We start from the raw sequence: 22,043 nt of genomic DNA on the forward strand, positions 1-22,043 counted from the left end.
AATAAAAATATCTTTCTTAAAAAAGCCCACTTAAGAGCGAAATTTCTTAGGAGCACAAATAAGCTATATTGAAAATAAAGCTTTATTGTATCTAAAGTAAGAATTTATAATAATGTTTTAAATTCAAAGATGACTTTAATGCTTCCAGTTTTTCCAGATGTTTTATCACTTTTCTTCCTAATTCTGACTTAATGAATTTAGGAGATTACCCTTCAGGTTGTAGATGAGAAAGCTGAGGGTCACATTTACCAAAGGCCTGACCTTTGGCTAAGGGAGAGATTTATTGACTTTCAAATTAATTTTTTATCAATTTCCAAGTCAAAACTACTTCTCTGAATAAAAAATAGATCTCCTTGCTAAAGTTAAGTCACATTTCTTATGATTTTCTTTTAAAAAGAAAAAAAATAGTGCAAACTCATTTTCTTCATTTTGCTAAAATGCCTGTTTGGAGATGTATACTTACTTGGTACTTGCCAAGAAACTTGAGATGATTAAAAGTTCTTATTTGCGGAACTTAGTTCTTTTTTTTTTTTTTTTTTTTCCTTTCATGCACTGGACAAATATTTATTGAACTTCTGCAGGACAGAATGGGTCCCTGTGGTGGAGATTTGATTCTGTCTGAGGGGGTGCAGCCAATACAGGAGCAGACAACACCTGTCGACGACAGCTGTGGAGGAGCAAGAGGGTGACATGATGGTGCGAGGGGTGGTCAGACAGGGGCCTGGGGGGCCTGAGCCGCGGGGAGTGCAAAGGCCCTGAGATAGAAAAGAGACCAGCAGTTTCCATGAGAAGGAGGTCACATGAGAAGGAAGAGAGGTGGATGCTGGTGTGCCATGGCAGGGGGTCTTTAATTTTGTCCCAGGAGCCTGGAGAAGAGAAGGGGGGACAGTGTGGTCCTATCAGGAGCATAGCCTCCCTGCCTTAGTCAGCTCAGAGTGCTTGTTGGGGTTTGGATGTGAGGCATCTCCCAAGGCTCACGTGGGAGACAGTGAAGGAAGGTTGGGAGGACAAAGGACTGGGTCATCGCCTTAGCCTAATCAGTGCATGAACCCCTGATGCGAGTAACTGGAGGCGGGGTGTGGCTGGAGGAGGTGGTTCATGGGGGTGCAGCTATGGGGTGTGTATTTTGAATCTGGAGCGGGGAGTCTCTCCGCTCCCTGACCACCACGCGAGCTGCTTCCCTCTGCCACTCTCTCCGCCATGATGTTCAGCCTCACCTCGAGCCTCCAGGAATGGAGGCAGCTTGCTGTGGACGGAGACCTCTGAAACCGTGAACCCTCAAATAAACCTTGCCTCCTCTAAAACTGTTCTGGTCGGATTCTTTTAGGCACAGCAGCAAAAAGTGCAGATTAGAACATCGCTGCAGCAGAACTGCCTCAGCCGGGCCTGGTTCCTCACAGCTCTGAAAGCTGGGAAACCCACCCTCCAGCTGCCAGCAGGTCTGGTGCCCGTGAGGGCTTCCTTCCTGGTTTGCAGGTGGCAGGCTTCTGGCTGTGTCCCCACATGGTGGCCAGAGCTGGACAGTGCTCTGGAGCCTTTGATAGGGGCAGGAGTCCCAGTCAGGAGGGCTCCTCCCTGTGGCCCTGTCCCTCCCGGGCCCGTCCTAACACCACCCCCTCTGGGCCAGGACTTCAACACAGGAATGGGGGCACATTCGGTCCATGGCCTCCTCCGGCTTCCCTGAGCGCAGAACCAGGGGTTTGGGCCCTGGTTCCAGGTTTTGCACTACCCCAAACTGGCCCCCGTTCTGGGTGTTAGGCTGGGGCACCTCACGGCGTGAATGAACTCGGGAGCCCCGAGCCCTGTCACACTCACCACATGTGGACCAGGCCTTTATAATGAGCTGGTGACGGCTAGGTCTGGGATAAAAGGGGAACACAGTCTCTGTTCCCGAGCTGTGCAGAGAGGTAGAGACGATGGTCACCCACCCACTGTGACAAGGGTCTGGAGAGGCATGGCGGGGGCAGGGCCTTTCTCGGCGACTCACTGGGCGGCAGAGGCAGGGAAGGCTTACCACTGCGCTGCCCGGCAGCGGGGGCAGGGCCTCTTTCCTCTCCTTCACCTATGGAGCTGGACTTCGGTTCTGCGCCGCTGCCTCACTGGCTAATGCCGGTCACACTCGGGGCATGCAGGGCTCCGGAGCCAGTGGTCTGCTGCATAGGCCACCTGCCCAGGGTCCTCCACACCACCGTTGACAGAGGCACGGGCAGAGAAATGTTTTCCTCCGTAAGAAGACAAACTGCAGCAGGCGCAGTTACAAATGCCAAACAGCACCAGCCTCACGGGATGAGAAAATGGGAAGTGGCGGGTGGGCGAGGGAGTCGGCAGAACCCCCGGGGGCCACAGCCCCTCCACAGCGCCTGCCCATCACTGCCCCGCAGGACACGGGCCCAGTGCTGCCAGGGCTTCTGAACTTGTTTCAGCAAAACTGGAAACGTAGAGTTTTAAATGAAATCCAGATTTTTAAAGTGTTGGCTCAAGTTTGAATCCCATGTGGGAACAAAGCCATCTGTGACTGGCATGTGGCTTGCGGGTCACCGGTTTGCTGCCTTGCTCGGTCCTTCCTGCGTTTCCAAGCAGTGTGGCTGTACTGCCACCCCGTCAGGTTTCCATGGCAAGTGGATAGAAGTCCCACCCAAACTCACTCTGGCATAGAGGCGAAATTGGGTCAGAAGGCAAGGGTCGCGCAGGGGCTGGGGCAGCTTCAGTCCTGCTGAGCACAGGCTCAAGGGACACCCAAGGGCCGGGTCTCTCCTTCTCTTCGTTCTGGTTTCACTCCGCTGGCTTCATCCTCAGACAACAGCAGCCGCCCTGCGGGCACCCATCACCCTCAGCACCCGAGCACACCAAAGGAGCGGGGTTCTTTTTCTCCCGATATCTGGCTCAGGAGACACTTGGCAGGCCTTCCCTACCCCGGCCCCACCACGGCCTAGGCCCCTGCTCTGCCAGCTGCTTGAGCCACCTGGACCTGGGAGAGGCGGCCGTGTCCTCGCAGATTGCAGGGTGGGCAAGTGGAGTGACCGATGGGAAGCAGCCGGCATCACCTGCTGCGGGAGAGGCCAGCTTCAGGCTGCGTTCAGGGTTGTGAACTGAGACTTCACGTCAGCCGGTGACGGGCTTTACGCTTCTACGTGGAGAACAAGAACTCAGACGTCCTGGACTCTCAATTCCCTGCTTTCCCCCCTGTATTTTAAATAAAATCTCTGGAGGCTGGGATGTCCCCCTTCTTGAGGTGAACTGATCGCGGTGTTTTCTGGGCATGATTTCTGTTACTAGACCTTGAACACAAGGCTGGAGGGGAACATTGAGATTTGGTTTTGAAGATCTTATATTATTATTATTTTTTGCATGTTCACGGTAGAAAATTTTAGAAATTCAGAAAAGTTCGGAAGACTCAGTCCTAATCCAGTCTTTCTTTTCACTGAAGATCACAAGTTCTTCAAGTTGATATCTGGTTGGTCCCAACTGGAGTTCCTGTCCTGGGAATCCTTGAAGTGTCTGCCTTGAGACAACACAAGCTGGCCCCGGGGCTGGGCGGAACCAGGCAGGTCCTGAAATACTTTCAAACAACCCAGCCATTGCAACCCTGAGGCTTTTCCTCAAGACCCATTGTTTCAGGCAGCCTTTTTGTGACTAAAAGATCTGACCAGAACAACTGTAGAGGAGGAGGGGATTATTCGAGGGCTCACGGTTTCAGAGGTCTGAGTCCACAGAAGGCTGGCTCTGTTCCTCAAAGCTCGAGGTGAGGCAGGACATCATGGCGGAGAGTGTGGCAGAGGGAAGCAGCTGGCGTGGTGATCAGAAAGCAAAGAGAGGAACTTAGTTCTTTTAACAAACTCCAAATCTAGCACTTTGTATCTCTGTAAAATAGCATGGGAATGTTTTATTACAAGACAACTAAGGAACTAGAGGCGTAGCTCAGTGTTAGAATACATGCTTAGCGTGTTTAGCATGTGTGAGGTCCTGGGTTTGATCCCCAGTACCACAAAAAGAAAAAAAAAAGTTAATTATGAAAAGCTTTTATTTTTCAAATAAAATTCCAAGTTTACAATGAATATACTTTAGAACTTGGCAAAACAGATAGCTTGGCATATTAGAGAATGTGCTGGGGGGACAAGTTCACTTTCAGGTTTGCTGATTCACTGGAAGCGTTCATAGGACTCAGAAACACAGCCACATGCTCAGTTTTGATTTAATACAGTGAAAGGATACAGATAAAAATCAGCAAAAGAGAAGGCACATAGAAAAGGGTCAGGGGTAGCCAGTTGTAAGTTTCTAGGCTTTTTCCCCTAGTGGAATTCCATGGGATGAACATAATTTTCCCAGCAATAGTGCGTGACAACTCATACAAAATGTTCTAAACCAAAAAGGTTCACCCTAACCTTGATATCGAGGATGCTGTTGGAGGTCAGTCATGTCTCCTGGCAGTACCAGTGTGACTGACCACAGCTGCTCAGACTCCAACCCCTGTTCCCCAGCCCCAATCAGAGCAAACGGACATTCACCCTGAATACAGCATGGTCCAAGGCTTCAGGTACACAAAAACACTTGACACTTATTTAGGAAGAATATTCCAAGGACTCATGAGTCATTATCTGGGTAGTGGCCAAAAATAATCCTTCCTTCAGTTATGTGTAGGGTTTAAGGAACTCAGGCCTGTTATATCAACCCATTTCTGCCCAGATATCAAATGGAATCTGGAATTTGAACAAAGCAACTTTGCTATTTGACCAGTGAGAAAATCTCTTTAATTTCTAAACTTCAACTTCATGATCTTTAAAATGGATTTAATAACATAAGAAATCATAACAATTTCACGGGACTATAATAAAAACAAGTGAAGAAATGTACATAAGTGGATTTCTTTCTTTCTTTTTTTCTTTTCTTTTTTTTTTTTGTAGCAATGATTGAACCCAGGGGCACTTAACCACTGAGCTACATTCCCCAGCCCTTTTCGTTTTTTAATTTGAGACAGTGTCTCACTAAGTTGCTTGGGGCCTTGCTAAGATGCTGAACCTGGTCTTGAATTTGCCATCCTCCTGTCCTGCCTCCTGAGTCCCTGGGATTAGAGGCATGTGCACCACAACCAGCAAGTTTCATAATTTCTTCAAGTGACTATGGGAAGTTGTGGTTGAGCCTTGTAATAAACATTTGATAGTTTATCAAATGTTTGAAATATTTTATTTATATTTATATTTATATATATTAAATTATATATATTATATATTAAATTTATACATATATAAATTTATAAATATATATTATATATAAATTTTATATATATTAAATTTATATTTGATGTATTTTATTCATTTATTCAGTTAACATTCATTAACTGCCTGTAATTTGCTAAGTGTTAGGAGAGAACAAAATGTTGAGCCATATATGTTTCCCCCTTTCAAAGAAATTGCTGTATGTTAATAAAGGGTAAAGAGATAGTGAAAAGACCTGGGCAATAGGTGTGATAAAGATGGCGGGGAGCCAGGCATGGTGGCACATACCTGTAATGGAGGCTGAGGCAGGAGGATTGCAAGTTCAAAGTCAGTCTCATCAATTTATGAGCCCCTAAGCATTTAATGAGACCCTGTCTCAAAATAAAAATAAAAAGGGCTGGGGATGTGGCTCGAATTAAGCACTCCTGGATTCAATTCCTGGTAACCAAAATAATTAATTAATTTAAAAAATAGGATAATGGCAGGTTGGTTCTATCACACCATGGAGTAGCTTAGATGGGATAATGGGACCAGGTTAGTGGTGATCACTGATTAGTCCAGTCATTTGATTCATTCTGGCCAAGGACAGTCAGCGCATTTTTTTTTTTTTTTTTTTTTTTGGTGCATTGCTGGGGACCCAACCTGGAGCCTCCTGAGCTCTAGGCAAGCAGCTCTACCACTGAGCTACACCTCCTGCTCCTCATAGGTCCCTTTTGAGTGGAGGTTTCAGTAGCATATGTGTATTCTTCAGACCCTCTCATCCCTGGTGTGATAAGCTAGAAGCTGCCTGGGTTGCTGGGTCAGCACATGGAGGACAGCTGTTCTGACTCTTGATTTTGCACATTCATGAATAAACATTTGTGCTATTATAACCGTGGAACTTCAGGGTCAAATTTTATATTAAAGAAATTTAGTTCACCATATATGATTAATAAAGTGCCTCACCCAGACCTAGGAGTAAGGAAGGCCCAGACTGAAAAGAATGTCAGGGAATTAAAAATAGCTCAGCATGATTGGATCAAAGAGTGCTTGAAGGTCAATAGAAAAATTAGTTTGAAAGATATGTACAGTACAAGCTTTGAAAAGCCTTGTAAATCATATTAAGGAATTTAAAAGATGGCAAAAAGCCACTGAGGACTTCGAGCTAGAATGGCAATCAGGTCAAATTTATGTTTTAGAATGATGACTCTTGTTGCAAGGCAGAGAAACGAAAACCCAAGTTAAAGAGACTAGTTACAGAGGCTGTAGTATTAAGTCCAAAGAAGTTTACCCTGAAATGAGGCAGGGACAGGAGGTGCAGGGCAGAAATGGAGTAGAAAAACATAAACAGGCTTCTTCCAAGGCCTGGAGAGTGATTTTAGAAATGATTTACATGGTCCAATGTTTTTGTAGAATTTTAAAATATATTTTAATCCCAATCAGTTAAGTCTGCTGACCCTCTTTATACTACCTCTCTGGTTTTGTAGAGGTTATTAACACAGTTGCATTTAGTTCAGAGTAAATTGAGTTGGGGGATAGAGTTAGTTTGGATTAAGTGTGATAGAGTAATGCAGTTTGCAGTCACTTTACTAATCAGTTATGTCATTGCTAGTCTTGTGTATGAAGAGCTTCCAGGGGAACTTGTGTTTCCACTGTGTCAGCATATCCCGTGAAACACGAAGGTGTAGTGCCAGAGATCATAAAGAAATTTGTTAGGGTGTGGTGCCTAGTCTCAAAGATGGCCCCCAATGTCTTCTGGTATTAATATCTTTGTATAGTCTCCTGCCTTTAACTCTACTGTTATAATTTGGATGTGAAGTGTCCCCCAAAAGCTCACGTGTGAGACAATGTAAGAAGGTTCAGAGGAGAAATGATTGGGTTTTGAGAGTCTTAACCTAATCAGTGCATTAATCCCCAATGGGATTAACTGAGTGGTAACTGGAGGCAGGTAGGGTGCGCCTGGAGGAGGTGAGAATTGGGACATGGCTTTGGGATATATATACATTTGTATCTGACATGTGGAGTCTCTCTCTGCTTCCTGATCACTGTGATGTAAGCTGCTTCCCTCCACCACCCTCTCCAACCATGATGTTCAACATCACCTTGAGCCCTGAGGAATGGAGCTGGCCTTCTACAGACTAAGACCTCTTGAAACCATGAGCCCTCAAATAAACCTTTCCTCCTCTATAATTACGCAGGTCAGATCATTTAGTCACAGAAGAGAGATAGCTGACTGCAATGCCTACACTGGCTGTGTTATTTGGTTTTGATCGGAAAAATATGGTAAAAGTGATTGGGTAAACTCTGAAGCTAAGTTCTAAGAAGTCTTGGAGCTTCTTGGACATGCACTCTAGGGGAAACAAGACATTGTCCAAGTACTGTTATCCTGAGATTGCCCTTCCAGGAGGAAAGTAAGTCCTGTGGCGAAGAACAGCATCTCTCAGCTATTTTAGCCATCCCAGGTGAGGAAGCCATTTTCCATATCCAGCCCACAAGAGCCTTCAGATGACTCAAACCCCAGCTCCATCCGACTGCAACAGAACAAGGAAACTCAAGTGAGAAAAGCAAAGCTGAGTCTAGGCGATCCATAGAACCTAAAGAGATGATAAGTTGTTGTTTTAAGTCTGTTTGGGGGATGGTTCATTAAGCAACAATACAGAACTAGAATAGGATCCCTGAGGCCACAAAATCTTTGCCCAACTCCCAGCAAACTCCCTTTGAACCTGGGCTGGTCAGTGACTGCTCTGCCTAACAGAGTGCAGCAGAGGCCACACAATGCCTGTGCTGAGGCTCATCTTCACGAATACCAGATGTTTCCATTGCTCCAGTCTGTTAGAACAATTAGCCACTTTGTAAAAATTCCAGAAACTACATGGAGAGGTCCTGAGATGACATGGAAAGGGAGAACATCCCAGATGAACCCCAATATATCCCAGCCTAGCTGTCACCTGAATACCTCTGAGAGACCTAGTCAACACTATGGGGAGCAGAAGAATTGGTCAGCCAAGCCCTACTCAAATTCTTTCTTTTCTTTTCTTTCTTTCTTTTTTTGGTACGAGGGATTGAACCCAGGGACACTTAACCGCTGGTCACATCCCCAGTTCCTTTTTGGTATTTTATTTTGAGACAGGGTCTCTCTAGGTTGCTTAGGGCCTTGTTAAGTTGCTGGGGCTGGCTTTGAATTTGTGATCCTCCTGCCTCACCTCCCAAGCCACTGGCATTACAGGTGTGTGCCACCTCGCCTGGCCCTGCTCAAATCCTTGACCTACAAAATTGTATAATATAATGACAATGTTGTTGTTTTAAGCTACTAAATTTTAGGGTGTTATCTATAGAGATAGATAATAGATACAGGAAATTTCCCCAAATTTATGCAGCAATACCAATAAACAATTGTGACTATAAATTGTAAAGCAGAAAGAAGATAATCCAAATTTTGATAAGAATTTTCTCTTTCTTTCTTTCTTTCTTTTTTTCTCTTTCTTTCTTTCTTTCTTTCTTTCTTTCTTTCTTTCTTTCTTTCTTTCTTTCTTTCTTTCTTTCTATCTTTTTCTATGTGGGTTGGGGGTTGAAATCAAGGCCTCACACATAACAGGGAGGTGCTGTACCACTGAGCTACACTCCTAACCTCCAAAATAAATTTTAATTAGTTATGTGGAATGAAGACTGAATTGCCTTTTTATTCTTACTGTGGAAAATGCTGCAGAACTTTTGTCATATGAAGAAAATATTAAAGAGTAAACGAAGAAGTAGACATATATTATAGAGTTATTTACTTATGATAAAGTAGGTAAAGGCTGTTAATTAATAAAAAAATTATATTCTTCAGGGTTTTGCAAGGGAAATTTGTAGTATTGGTCATTTGTTTGTAAAAATCTCTAATTTGTTGATGTTTTTCATTTAAAATATTTACTTTTTTTACCTGATTTTATTTTTCGATATTCTTTTTTCTTAAAGAGCTTCTAAAAATTTTTAGAACAGTTCAAAAAGAACTATTCTATAAACTTCCAAATAGAAGGAAAAAAATACAAAGTATAAATTGTCACATATAAAGTATCAGGAATCAGAATGACTGAACTTTTCAGTAGCATTGGAGGCTAAAATGTAATAGAGAAAAGTCTTTTAACTCCTAACCAGAAATAATTTCCAACCTAGAATCCAATATACTGCGAAACTCTCAACCAAATCAGAGAAGAGAATAAAAATATTTTTTGACTGGTGCAAAGGTCTTAAAATTTTCACATGTACTTTATTTTAGGAGAGTATCAAACAATGTATTCCAATGTATTTGAAGTTCTATAAACAGGATGTAACCTAATGGTGACACACTTTTATTTCCCAAAACGATGACTCTTTGTCCTAGATCGTACCTGGTAGACTTTGCCAGAAATAACACGAAGACACAGTTGGTACTTTTGGCAGTAGCAGCCAACAAAGCCCTCTGAAGTGAAATAACAGAGATCTCCTTATCACTACATTTCCTAATAAATAATGTTCTAAATAAAAACTTGTATATGAAATTAAGATTGAAAAAAATCACAAAGATGGATTTGCTACTTTTTCTCATAATAGCATTATTTATATAATCTACTGGTGCAATAACTGAAAGTACTTATCCTCCCCCTCTCTACTCTTCTACAGCTTAATCTCAGAGTGACCAAAGGTACAATAGTGTCACCCCTGGGAATCCTCTCTGGTCTTTCCCCATCTTCTCTCTCTTTTTTTTTTTTTTTCTCCTTAAACAATAATTTTTAATGTGTTGGGAATTTTGTACTTTTCTAGTAATTTTGAAATAAATCATAGTTTTAATCAATAGTACTATAGAAAAATGCTCCTCTTAACAGTGTTTTGGAGCTCCTTTTTAAACTTCTTTCTGTCCTCCCTCCTCCCACCCTTCCCAGTCTTGTGACCACTGTTTCATTCTGTTCTTCTAAGAGATCCAGTTTTGGGGTTTCTCCAAATAAGTAAAAACATATAGTTTTTGTGTTTCTCTATCTAGCTTATTTCAAAGTTTAAAATGACTTCCATTTTATCTGTGCTGCTGAATTGACAGGTTTTCATTCTTTTCTGTGGGTGAGTACTATTATTCCTTGTTGCATATATACTGCATTTTCTTTATCTGTTCATCCATTGCCCCATCACCTCTTCACACTACCTTCCCCAACATGTGACTCTCTCAACTTTAACGATCATCAATCCCTCACTTTTATTTATAATGCCACTTTTTAACATTCATCTGTCATTAAAGTTTGTTTTTGAGCTTTATATAAATGGAAACATATATACTTTTTTGAATTTCACGTTTCTTTTACTCAAGTTCCTGTCTGCAAAACACAGCCAGGTATAAATATAAATATAACTATAGATAAAGATATTTTCTCCCTGTAGTGAGGATTGAACACAGAAGCCCTCTACCACTGAGTTACACACCAGCCTTTTAAATATTAATTTTTTAATTTTTAAATTATTTTTTTATCTTTACAGACTGCATTTTTAATGCATTGCACACAAATTGGGTACAACTTTTCATTTCTATGGTCGTACACAATGTAAATCACACCATTCGCGTAATCATACATATCCATAGGGTAATGACGTCTGTTTCATTCCACCATCTTTCATATCCCCACCCGCTCCTCCCCTCATTTCCCTCTATGTAATCCAAAGTTTCTCCATTTTCTCTTACCCCCACCTACCCCCATTATGTTCAACATCCACTTATCGGAGAAAATATTCAGTCTTTGGTTTTAGGGGATTGGCGTATTTCACTTAGCATGATATTCTCCAATTCCATCCATTTACCTGCAAAGGCCATAATTTTATTCTTTATGGTTGAATAATATTCCATTGTGTATATATACCACAGTTTCTTTATCCATTCATCTATTGAAAGGCATCAAGTTTGGTTCCACAACCTAGCTATTGTGAACTGAGCTGCTATAAACATTGATGTAGTTGTATCACTGTAGTATGCTGATTTTAAGTTCTTTGGGTATAGGTCAAGGAGTGGGATAGCTGGGTCAAATGGTGGTTCCACTCCAAGCTTTCTAAGGAATCACCATACTGCTTTCCAGAGTGGCTGCACCAATTTGCAACCCCACCAGCAATGTATGAGTGTACCTTTTTCCCCACATCCATGCCAACACTTATTATTGCTTGTGTTCTTGATAATAGCCATTCCAATTGGAGTTAGATGAAATCTTAGGGTGATTTTAATTTGCATTTCTCTTATTACTAGAGATATTGAACACTATTTCATATATTTGTTGATTACCTGTATAACTTCTTCTGTAAAGTGTCTGCCCAGTTCCTTAGCCCATTTATTGATTGGGTTCTTTGTATTTTTGGTGTAAAGTTTTTTAAGTTCTTTATAAACTTTGGAGATTAGTACTCTGTCTGAAGTGTGTGTGGAAAAGATTTTCTCCCACTCTGTAGGCTCTCTTTTCACATTATCGATTGTATCCTTTGCTGAGAAAAAGTTTTTTAGTTTGAATCCATCCCATTTATTGATTCTTGCTTTTATTTCTTGCACTCTGGCGGTCTTGTTAAGGAAGTCTGGTCCTAAGCCCACGTGATGGAGGTTCAGGCCTACTTTTTCTTCCATTTGGTGAAGGGTCTCAGGTCTAATTCCTAGTTCCTTGATCCATTTTGAGTTGAGTTTTGTACAGGGTGAGAGATAGGGGTTTAATTTCACTTTACTGCATATGGATTTCCCCTTTTGCCAGCACCATTTGTTGAGGAGGCTATCTTTTCTCCATTGTAAGTTTTTGGCACCTTTGTCTAGAATGAGATAACTATAGTTATGTGGATATGCCTCTGTGTCTTCTATCCTGTACCCTTGGTCTACCTGTCTATTTTGGTGCCAATACCATGCCATTTTTGTTACTATTCTCTGTAGTGTGGTTTAAGATCTGGTATTGTGATACCTCCTGCATCACTCTTCCTGCCCAGGATTGCTTTAGCTATTCTGGGTCTTTTGTTCTTCCAGATGAATTTCATGATTGCTTGCTCTATTTATATGAGGAGTGTCATTAGGATTTTAATTGGAATTGCATTAAATCTGTATAGCACCTTTGGAAGTATGACCATTTTGACAATATTAATTCTGCCTATCCAAGAACATGGGAGATCTTTCCATCTTCTAAGGTTTTCTTTAATTTCTTTCTGTAGTGTTCTGTAGTTTTTATGGTAGAAGTCTGTCACCTCTTTTGTTGTATTAATTCCCAAATATTTTATTTTATTTTATTTTGAGACAGGGTCTCATTATGTTGCTGAGAGTCTTGCTAGGTTGCCCAGGCTGGCCTCAAACTTGCGATCCTCCTGCCTTAGTCTCTTGAGTAGCTGGCATTACAGGTGGGTCCACCATGCCTGGCTGACACAGCCATATTGTTGAAGTAGCTATATTTTATTGAGGAGATTTTCATTATGTAAATGATGATTTAGTTATCTGTTTCTACTGTTGATGGGTATTTGAGTCATTTCCAGCTTGGAGGATTACCAACATACCAGGAGCTGAATCACACTGTATCAATCTCATTTTTACAACTCCTAAACTGTTCATACAAAGGAGACAGAAAGATACATTTTTATAAAATGTAATAACACGTAATCACCCTTATAAATGCCAGGTTTACTTCCATTTCCTCAAACATAAGGACAGCATATTTAAGTAAATGCAGCTGGCCACCTTAATTGCACCTTCTCTAGTCATTCTTACCTATCACTTCCTCTGTGTGTTAGGCAGTGTTATTACCTTGCAGATATAACATTCATACACATTTTTTGAAGTTGTGGTTGGAGAAATAAATACAACAGCTATTGATCTGCAGTAATCATAATGGAAACCAATGCAGGCCTCATAGTCCAAATAGGGTGGATTTGTAGAAAAGTCCTTAGGCATGATAGAATATTAAAAATATCATCATTCCATTCTAAGAAGTAATTGCATTGGTGCATTACTTGTATGAATAAAGAGTTGGAAGGGAGGATGTGGAGGAAAAAAGAGGCAAAAAGAAAGTGTGTTAACAGGTAATTAAAACTGATTTTCTCCTCTCATGAAAGGCAGGTGAGGAGTGGTCAGGTTGGAATTGTCAGTTCATTAAACTAATTTTACCTTTTGGGCCCTGAAATTTTGTGTAAGCTGTGATAGCTATATATGCCACTAAAATATTCATTAGGAAATTCAGAATTGAGATGCCCACATTACTTAACAGTATTGTTACACATACGTGTATGATTTAGTTCTACTGGCATTATACGGAGGGGCAGAAAAGCATTTGCAAATGACAGCAGGCTGGTAACAACAACAACAACAATAACAACAACAAAAAACTTCTACTTTAACTTGTGGTTGGAAGAAAAACATTTTTAAAATTGAGTTATGATTTGAAGCTCTCTGGCATATGTCATGAAATATCCCTGCACGGCAAGTGGGAGACGAATATTATTGTAGGGGCCAAAAATGTGTTGCATTTAATTGCCAAAGTCTGGTGAAACCTCAGAAAAGAATAGGATCACACAGAAAATAGAGCAAGAGATCAACATGGGAGGGTAGAGTCTACTGTTGATCTGCTTGTTGTCTTATTGTTGGGTGAGAAACTCCCTGCCCAGGCTTCGTTCAGTTCTAAAGATTGTAAATCATTACAAAGGAAATTTTTCTCAGGTCCCTCTTTTGTTTGGTTAGGACACAGAGGAATCATGGAGAGAAAAAAATGTGATAAAAATTTTATTTGTCATTAGAAATAATTGAATCTCCATTCCACTTAGAACCACTGACATTTAAAAAATTGGTATTTAATTTATCTAGTAATAATATTTTATTGGCTATGGAACTATTGCAATGAGACTTAACTATAGCATGGTATATTAGAGGAAAACAATTTGAAATTTATTGTATTGTTGATGTTTTATGTGACAACAAATTTTGTATGAACAATTTTATATTTATCTAATTTCATGTTCATATCTCTGGGAAGTCTGGAAAAGTGTTTTGGTAGAGTAGTTAACAGTGCTGTAGGTATTTAGGAGTAACTATTTTGCCAAGGATTTATGGAGCAACATCACATATGGAATTTGAATTATTTTTAAAAAATGTTGACCTTAAGTTTCAATAATGAGAGTTTAAAATTTTTGAGAAAATGTCAAGCCCAACCTAAACCATGAAGAGAGAGTTTTAAAGTAAGGATCATTTTGGGGTTTTGTTTTGTTTGACTTGTGGTGCTGGGAATCTTATGCAGAGCCTTATGCATGCTAGATAAGTAGGGATTATACAAACCTGAAATGGATTATCCAAAGTTAAAGAATTTCCTTCCCAGACAAAATGATGAAGACTGCAAAACTGAAAGATGGTTTGAAATATGACTAAAGAAATTGTTTGTAGGACATATGGGAAAAATGTAATTCAAATTATTTTTTCATAATTGAAGATGACCCCAGTGTCATGCTCTGAAGTCCATCACAGATTTTGCAGTGATGTTTCCTGCCAGTAAAGAAGTATTGCTGCATGATCAGACAGGGTCAATTCAGGGAGGTGTGCAGGATTTTTGTGACATCCAACTTTGGCTCAGAGACTCTGCATTGGCTTTTGCAAAAGTCTGCTGTTATCAACAGCACAATACACAGACTGAGTACATTTTAACAAAAATAGGTTTATTTTGGCTCCTGGTTCTGGATGTGCAAGGAGGAGGGAATGTATCTGGTCACAGATATCTTGTTGGCAGAGTCCTAAGGAAGCACAGCATATCACATGTCAAGAGACTGAACGTGAACTTGCGCACCTGTCTCTTTTCACCACTTCTCCCTCCACCCCGCCTTTTTTTTTGTGGTACTGGGGATTGAACCCAGAAGCCCTTTACCACTGAGCCCTGACCCCAGCCTCTTATCTTGAAGTAGTCTCACTAAGTTGCCCACTTACCTCAAACTTACCATCCTCCTGCCTCAGCCTCCCAAGTTGCTGGGATTATAGGCATTCATCACCATGTCTGGGTTGGCTGTCTATTCCCCTTTTTATAAAGCCACAAGGATTCAATCATGGAGGTGCCACCCCAGGGAGTTTAAGCTTAATCACTTTCCAAAGACCCAGCACCATATACCACAGTTAGATTACGTTTCTATCTTCTTAATACCTCACAGTTGAAATTAAATTTCAACACATGAGGTCTTGGGGTGACACTAACCATATCCAAACCATAGCAGCCTTAGACAAATCTTAAAACTGCATTGCCAGCTGAGAGTCTTCCTTCTTCCTCTTTTTTTTTTCTCCTTCCTCTCTTAACCCTTTCTTTCCCTTCCTTTCTTCCCTTGCTCCTTCACAATGATCAGACTTGCATTGTGGCATTCAGCTCTCCCAGTCTCCTGTAGCTTTCCCTATGTTTCCTCATAGGTATTTCTCCAAATAAATCTCTTATACATTTCACCCGTTCTTGGCATCTTGACCCTCAGAAAATCTGGACTCATGCACAAGGATTTTCCCTTTATCCTGACTCAGAAACATACTGAAAGGGGAAGAAGGAGGAGGAGGGAAATAAGGGGGGAAGAAGAGGGTGCAGGGGAAAAGAATGAGAATGAGAGGGAGGAGTGCAGGGGTAGTGGGGAGAGGAGGAGAGGGTTCAGCAATCTCCTAAATTGTTCAAAATTCTACCTTTGGTTCTGAGTCAAATTTTCTTGTTTATCCAATTCTTTCAGAATTTTCTATCGTGTCTCAGAGAGTGTCTATAAAAGACAAATTAAGACTGAAATCAATATTTACCTCCAGAAAATGGTACACCCCTTATTTTGTTAGGCTGCTAGTGTGGGGACTTCAGTAGGTATATACTTAAGTTGAGCTGGGTCAGGATTTGTTATGGGTTTTGTAGGTTGAGTCCATCACGGGCACCAAATGTTTTTGAAGGTATGAGCAGGACTTCTACAGGAAGGAGGTCAGTACACAAATCTCTTTGAGCTATGTATCCTGGCTACCAGGCTATATTTCTGGCCTTGGGAGTTCTCTACACTTTGTGACTGGCTGCCTGTTTGCTGGAGGCTCCTGGCTTTCCAGTCAGGTCCTTGGCCTTCAGTACCTTGTGGAATCTCTCCTTACCCTGTTCTGTGTCCCAGTTATTGGGGGACTCTTGCAGAGAGAGGTTTTCTGCTACTTGGATTAGGTAAAGATCCAGGTTGCTTTGTTGATTTTTTTCATTCTTCCTGTCATGACCCTAGATTTCAGCCACCATTTTGTACTGGGGAAGGCCGTGCATCTTAAGATAGTAGGGGAGGGAGAATGTCTCTCAGTACTCAAGCCTGACCCCAGCCTTTAGGGCTTGTAACCCCTGTTCTAGGTGAAGGCTCTTGGGGAACAGTTAGCAAGTAGTCGCAGATTCACTCTGTGGCCAGGGCTCCTTGGATTATAATCTGATACATGAGTTTACATATTTGAGCATTAAAAGGTGGTTAAATGTTTCATTAGTTTCTCCTGATCCTTCTCTATGGCATTGTCTTCCTTCTTAGTTAATCTGCAAGGGATGGAAGAAAAAGTGGGTTTTTTTTTTCTTCCTAACTACATCATGCACAACCATAGAAATGAAAAGATGTACCCCATTTGTGTACAATGAATCAAAATGCAGTCTGTAAAAATAAAAAGAAAAAAGAAAAATGCAGAAAAATACAAAAAAAAAATAGCTCATTACTTCCTGGATTATATTTCCTTTAGTTTCTCAGTTCTTTGATAGGTTTTTTTAGTAACTATGATTTTTGTAGCTTATCTAACTTGCTCTTATTAAAGTGGGAGTAAATGTTCTTTTGAAAATGCCCAAATTGAAAAGAGAAATCCCATCATAGCTTTATTTATTTATTTATTTTGCTATTTGTATTCCTCAAAGGCCACAGGTTCCTTCAGATGCTTTCTACAAAGCTTGTCTGGTTTTTGTAACTGTTTCCTTAAATTATCTCTCAGTCTCAGGGGTAATTATAAGTTTCTGCTCTTACTGGTCCTCGGCTGCTTCATCATACTTTGTAGGCTCCCTTTAACATTGTCCACAATTGTAACAATAATTTGAATGTGCCATCTGCCTCCTGGTGGGCTCTGGACTGATAGGTGGTACTTCTCTGAGAAAAAGAAAGGAATACAACCCCCAGGGAGCTAGTGAAGAGTACTACAAAGAAGGCAAAGAGAGTGTTGCCATAGTTGGTTGAATACTAATTTAAATTGGTAGTAATGTTCATGACATGCAGGAAAAGGAAAAGGATGAATAGATTTCCTGCCAACATTTCTTCTTTAGTAAACTTCTGGCTTTTAAAAAGGAAAGCTGAGTGTCAATGTACTGTTTGGAGTTGAGGATTATATTCCAGATTAATTTTGGGAATATTTCTGGGTGTGCATAAAAGATTACAAAAGGTAAAGAATCAATGAGACCTTGGTGTGATGATGTTGGGAGTGGTAAGAGGAGACTAGAGGAAACAAATTATTTTCAGTGTGTTTTTTGTTTGTTTTTGGAACCATCTATAGAACGGTTAATCACCTAGCCATATCCCACACCTTTTTGTCTCACTAAACTGCTGAGGCTGGCTTTCAACTTTCCATCATTCTGCCTCAGCCCTCCCTGAGTTGCTGGAATTACAGACATGCCTCACCACACCTACGTGGCATAAATCAATATTGTAACACACGTAGCATTTGCATTTATATAACTTACTCTAAATGAAACTTTAGGTTCTATGTAAGTATTATCAATTCAAAAATCTATTTATAAAACCTCTTTTAGGCAAAAGGTACTATGAAACAACCGAACTTTTATTGCTTTAGCTAAATTCCTGGAACATGGTGTTTAAAACTGTTAGACATAGCTGGTTGTGGTGGCCCAGGTCTGAGAGGCTTAGAGGTTGAGGAAGGAGGAAAGTTAAGTTCAAGGCCAGCCTGGGCAATGTAGTAAGACCATCTTAAACAAAACCAAAGAAAAACCAAAACCAAAACAGACAACCCCCGCCCCCAAACTGCCCCTGCTTGACACACTTTTAATACCTGAATTACAGGTGAGGAATTGAGAATTCAAGATGCATTTCTATAAGTAGACATGTAATAAAGTGATAATTAACTGAGATGAAGACTTATTTAAAGGGTTTCACAATTCCTATTTGTGGGAAAAAAAGCTTACTGAAATTCAGGAAACGACCATAAAAATAACTGCTTTTGATTTTCTTTTGCATTCATGTACTCAGACTTTATTAGTATTTTGCAAATCCCTAAAGAATGTCTTTCTGACCTGACACTGGTCACAATTATAGGCCACATTCCTCACCTATTTTCTGAAAGAAAAAAAGACTTTACTTCTTCCTTTTATTCTTTCACTTTTTTTCCCTCTCATCTGTCCCCTCTTCATTCCTTCTTTTAAATCTTTCACATTCTTGCGTTCATTCTTTCATTCAAACAAGGTCAGGTGTTTAATTTTAAAATCTCATTCAAAATGGTGCCACGTCACCGCCGGGTCCAAGAATCAAAAGGCGCTGTCATATTCCTCCCTGCCAGCGTGGATCTCTTCGAGCCCCACCCTCTGCTCCTCACCTGCTCCAAGGGAAAAGACCTGGAGGCCACGAGCTGGGGCCTCGGACTCTCTCCCCAGTGGCCCCCGCCCCTCTCTTCCTAGCCCGGGACCGCCCCTCCCCTCCCCTCCCCTCCCCTCCCCTCCCCTCCCCTCCCCTCCCCTCCCGGATCCCGGCTGGCCCAGCGCATTTATTTGCATATTTCTACCTTTGTTCCCGGTCGGCAGCCAATCAGCACGCGGGGCGAGGCGGGGGTGCTGGGCGGGGCTCGGGCTCCCGCTGGAGCTGCGGCGGCCGCAGGTTCCAGAGCTGGTCTGTGCAGCCGCGGGCGTGCCGGGCACTGCAGCCCCAGTCCCTGGCCCCCAACCCGCGGTTGGCGCTGCTGCTCGCCTCGGCCAGGCCCCAAAGGCAAGGACAAAGCGGCTGCCCGGAAGGCCCCGACAGAGTGGAATTTACCTGAAGCTGTGGGCAAACACAGGCTCCAAAGATGGTTTGCGGGGGCTTCGCGTGTTCCAAGAACTGCCTGTGCGCCCTCAACCTGCTCTACACGGTGAGTAGCCCGAGCCAGCCTGGGTGCTTTGCACCTGCTTGGGCGCCCCTGGTCTTCCCTGCCTGGCCATAGACTCGTTCGCTTCATCCCAGCCACCCCCCACTTCCCGTCTTCCCACGCTCTGCGCGCCCCCGGCCTAGCCATCAGTCCCTAGTCGGGACCGGGAGCCGGCCCTTGTCGCAGTCTCTTCCTTCAGCCTATTGTGAAGACGAGGTCTATCAGGCTAACTGGCCGTGTCTCTGCCACATTGCTCCACCCCGCCCCCTCACCCACCTCCTTGTTTTTCATACATTTAACTGGACCTCCCCACTTTCTCATCCGGATCCCTTGGCGGCTAGCTCCTGGCTTCCGAACCCATATGGAAGGGGATTGGAGGTGGGATAGCACCCGGGGTTTGAGGATAGTTTTGCAGAATAGCGTGGTCTGAAACTGGGGGCATATGGATGGTGTGCCTCTAGTTCAGTTCTGCGTGCTCCTGTAATTTGAATTGAAGCCATCGATTAGGTTATGAGGATATGCGCAGCTTCCGAAGTTTGGTGCTTACATAAAGGGTTGTCTTTTTGTTGATGTTATTGCCAGTTTTGCTCATACTTGATGGTTTTTCCATGTGGTCCCCACCCCTCCCCCGCTTATCAATATCCTAACTCCATTTTAAGCGAAGTCCTCCAGTAAATAAGCAAGCCTCCACCCAAGTGGTTTCTTCCCTGCCAACCAGCTTAGGCCTCTTAGTTTTAACGCTGCAGGCTATTTTGTGATTTTTGAGGAGCAATTCTGGATGAACTAGAGGAGGACAAGTTGACGTTTATTGCATGCCTACCATATCCCAGGTTTCGCACATGATATTTATTCGACTCTCTGACAACCATCCGAAGTAAGGGGAGTTGTCTAATTTTTATACACAAGGTAACAGACCAAAAAGGATTTTAATAAGTTTTTATAGCTGGTAGGTAGTGAATCAGGAAAGGGACCTGCTGTGGAATCCAGATCTTTCTACAGGCTGACTCTACTGGGTGAAACTTCCTCTTCTGTCATCATCCTTCCATCATAGTCTTGCTCCCTTCTATAAATACACCTGGTGCTTTGCAACACCCACCCTGAAAACAAACCCAGCTCCCTTGCATTAGCAGAGAGCTAGGCATCTGTGCAAGCTTAGGTTACATCCTTGGAATAGAGGCTGCCTTGTGGTCACCAATACAGAGGCTGGGGTCATTTTACCATTACTGTTTTGTTTTTTTGTTTGTTTTCCCTGTGAATATGAGGGCAAAGCTTGGGCAAAAACAGGCATACAGTATGCTTTTCCAGCTAGTTAGTAGGAATCTCCTCAACATGGTACTAATTGGTTGACTTGAGGAAAAAAACTAGAACATCTGATGATGCATCTGCTTGTAATTGTGGATTCATGTCAAATTTTTTTATCAAAATAAACCTGTTTCACCTGAGACATGCCTATCATTTATTAAACAAATGCTGATCAACTCTAAAGGTATTTATTTTCTTTTATTAGCATGAATGGTCTACTTCAAACTTCAAATTATGTTTTGTGCTCTCTCGTTTTCTTTCCCTGTTGATGTTTCCGCCTGCTCACCAGACATTTAAATCTTACAGCATCTGCTTACACACAGAATGTCTACAGCACATACTTATTTGACTGAGGAGTTTATATAGATTAATATATATGTGTACACACACATATATGCAAGTTATTTTCATATATAGCACATCAGGACAGTGGGGAGATAGAAAGATTTAAAAAGGGATCTATTCCAAATTATTTACCTTCAAAGTATATTCTATTTTAGTAGGTATGCAGTAAAACTTAATTGAACCCTGGTACCAAAAAAATGAATTGGAAATTCATGGGAATATAAAAATGGCTAGTTCTTTTCAACCTTAGACTTTTTAGGGAGACAAAGGGACATTTTTTAAAATGAATTAGCGGCCACTTCTTATACTTTTGGAAATAGGCTAAAATAACTTTGGCAGTTTAAATTGGAGGTGAATGACAGGCGAAGTTAAACTAGGTCTTAAATAGATGTGAGAAATGTTCCATGGCTATTATTTAGATTCTCTGTGCCTGGTCTCTCCCTCAACATTTAAACATGAAAAAAATGTGAGGTGATTGGGTATAGGGTTGAACTTGGGGATTTAGGAGACATTTCTTTATAAAACACAAATAAAAGGATCCTTTGTAGGTTCTAATCCTGCCTTGGTAACTGCCTCTAAAATATGTTCAAAGCTGCAGGATTAGGTTTGAGGTAATTTCTGAAAGTATTAATAAAACCAGGATTGCTTATGGACGTGGAAGGTGTAAAGGCCGGGGGCTGAGGCGTTATCTCTTGTGTGGAAGGCGCTGTTCTGAGGAACTGAAGACTCTCCAGCTGAACTCTATATCCCCAGGTAGGCTTCTGATGAGGCTGAGATTAGTGCTAGATTCATTATCAGCCCAGAAACAGGTTGCAAGAACAAGGTGGAATAAACATCCCCAAACTTGTCGTGAACACTTGATGACGATGAAAAAGGCTAATGGTTGATGTTTTCAATTTTTTTTTGTCTTGGTTATTATAATTAAAGGAGATCCCTAGCACTGAACAACCATAAGTTAGTGTGGTATATGTAAATGATTTGTAAGTATAAAATACACAGCGAAAGCTACAGTCTCTTAATCCATCTTTATGGTGTTGTAAGGAAAAGTGACTTGCTCCAAAACTTCCAACATTTAAAGATAATTAAAGTTTCTTCATTCAACAAATATAATTTGAGTGCCTACTGTATGCCAGGCTTTATTCTCT

General features: G+C 41.7%; 1 protein-coding gene across 1 annotated transcript in view; it reads left to right on the forward strand.

The window, feature by feature from the left end:
• Window positions 1–18,970: 18,970 nt before the first annotated feature.
• The window catches only part of TSPAN13 (tetraspanin 13), a 29,844-nt gene continuing 26,771 nt past the window's right edge, over window positions 18,971–22,043 (forward strand). The window contains exon 1 of the mRNA XM_079151920.1: window positions 18,971–19,254. Coding sequence (XP_079008046.1) covers window positions 19,192–19,254 — 63 coding nt within the window. The 5' untranslated portion in view covers window positions 18,971–19,191. The remainder of the gene's footprint in view (window positions 19,255–22,043) is intronic.

The sequence above is a fragment of the Sciurus vulgaris genome, assembly GCF_902686455.1.
Source record: "Sciurus vulgaris genome assembly, chromosome: 8".
Lineage (NCBI taxonomy): Eukaryota > Metazoa > Chordata > Mammalia > Rodentia > Sciuridae > Sciurus > Sciurus vulgaris.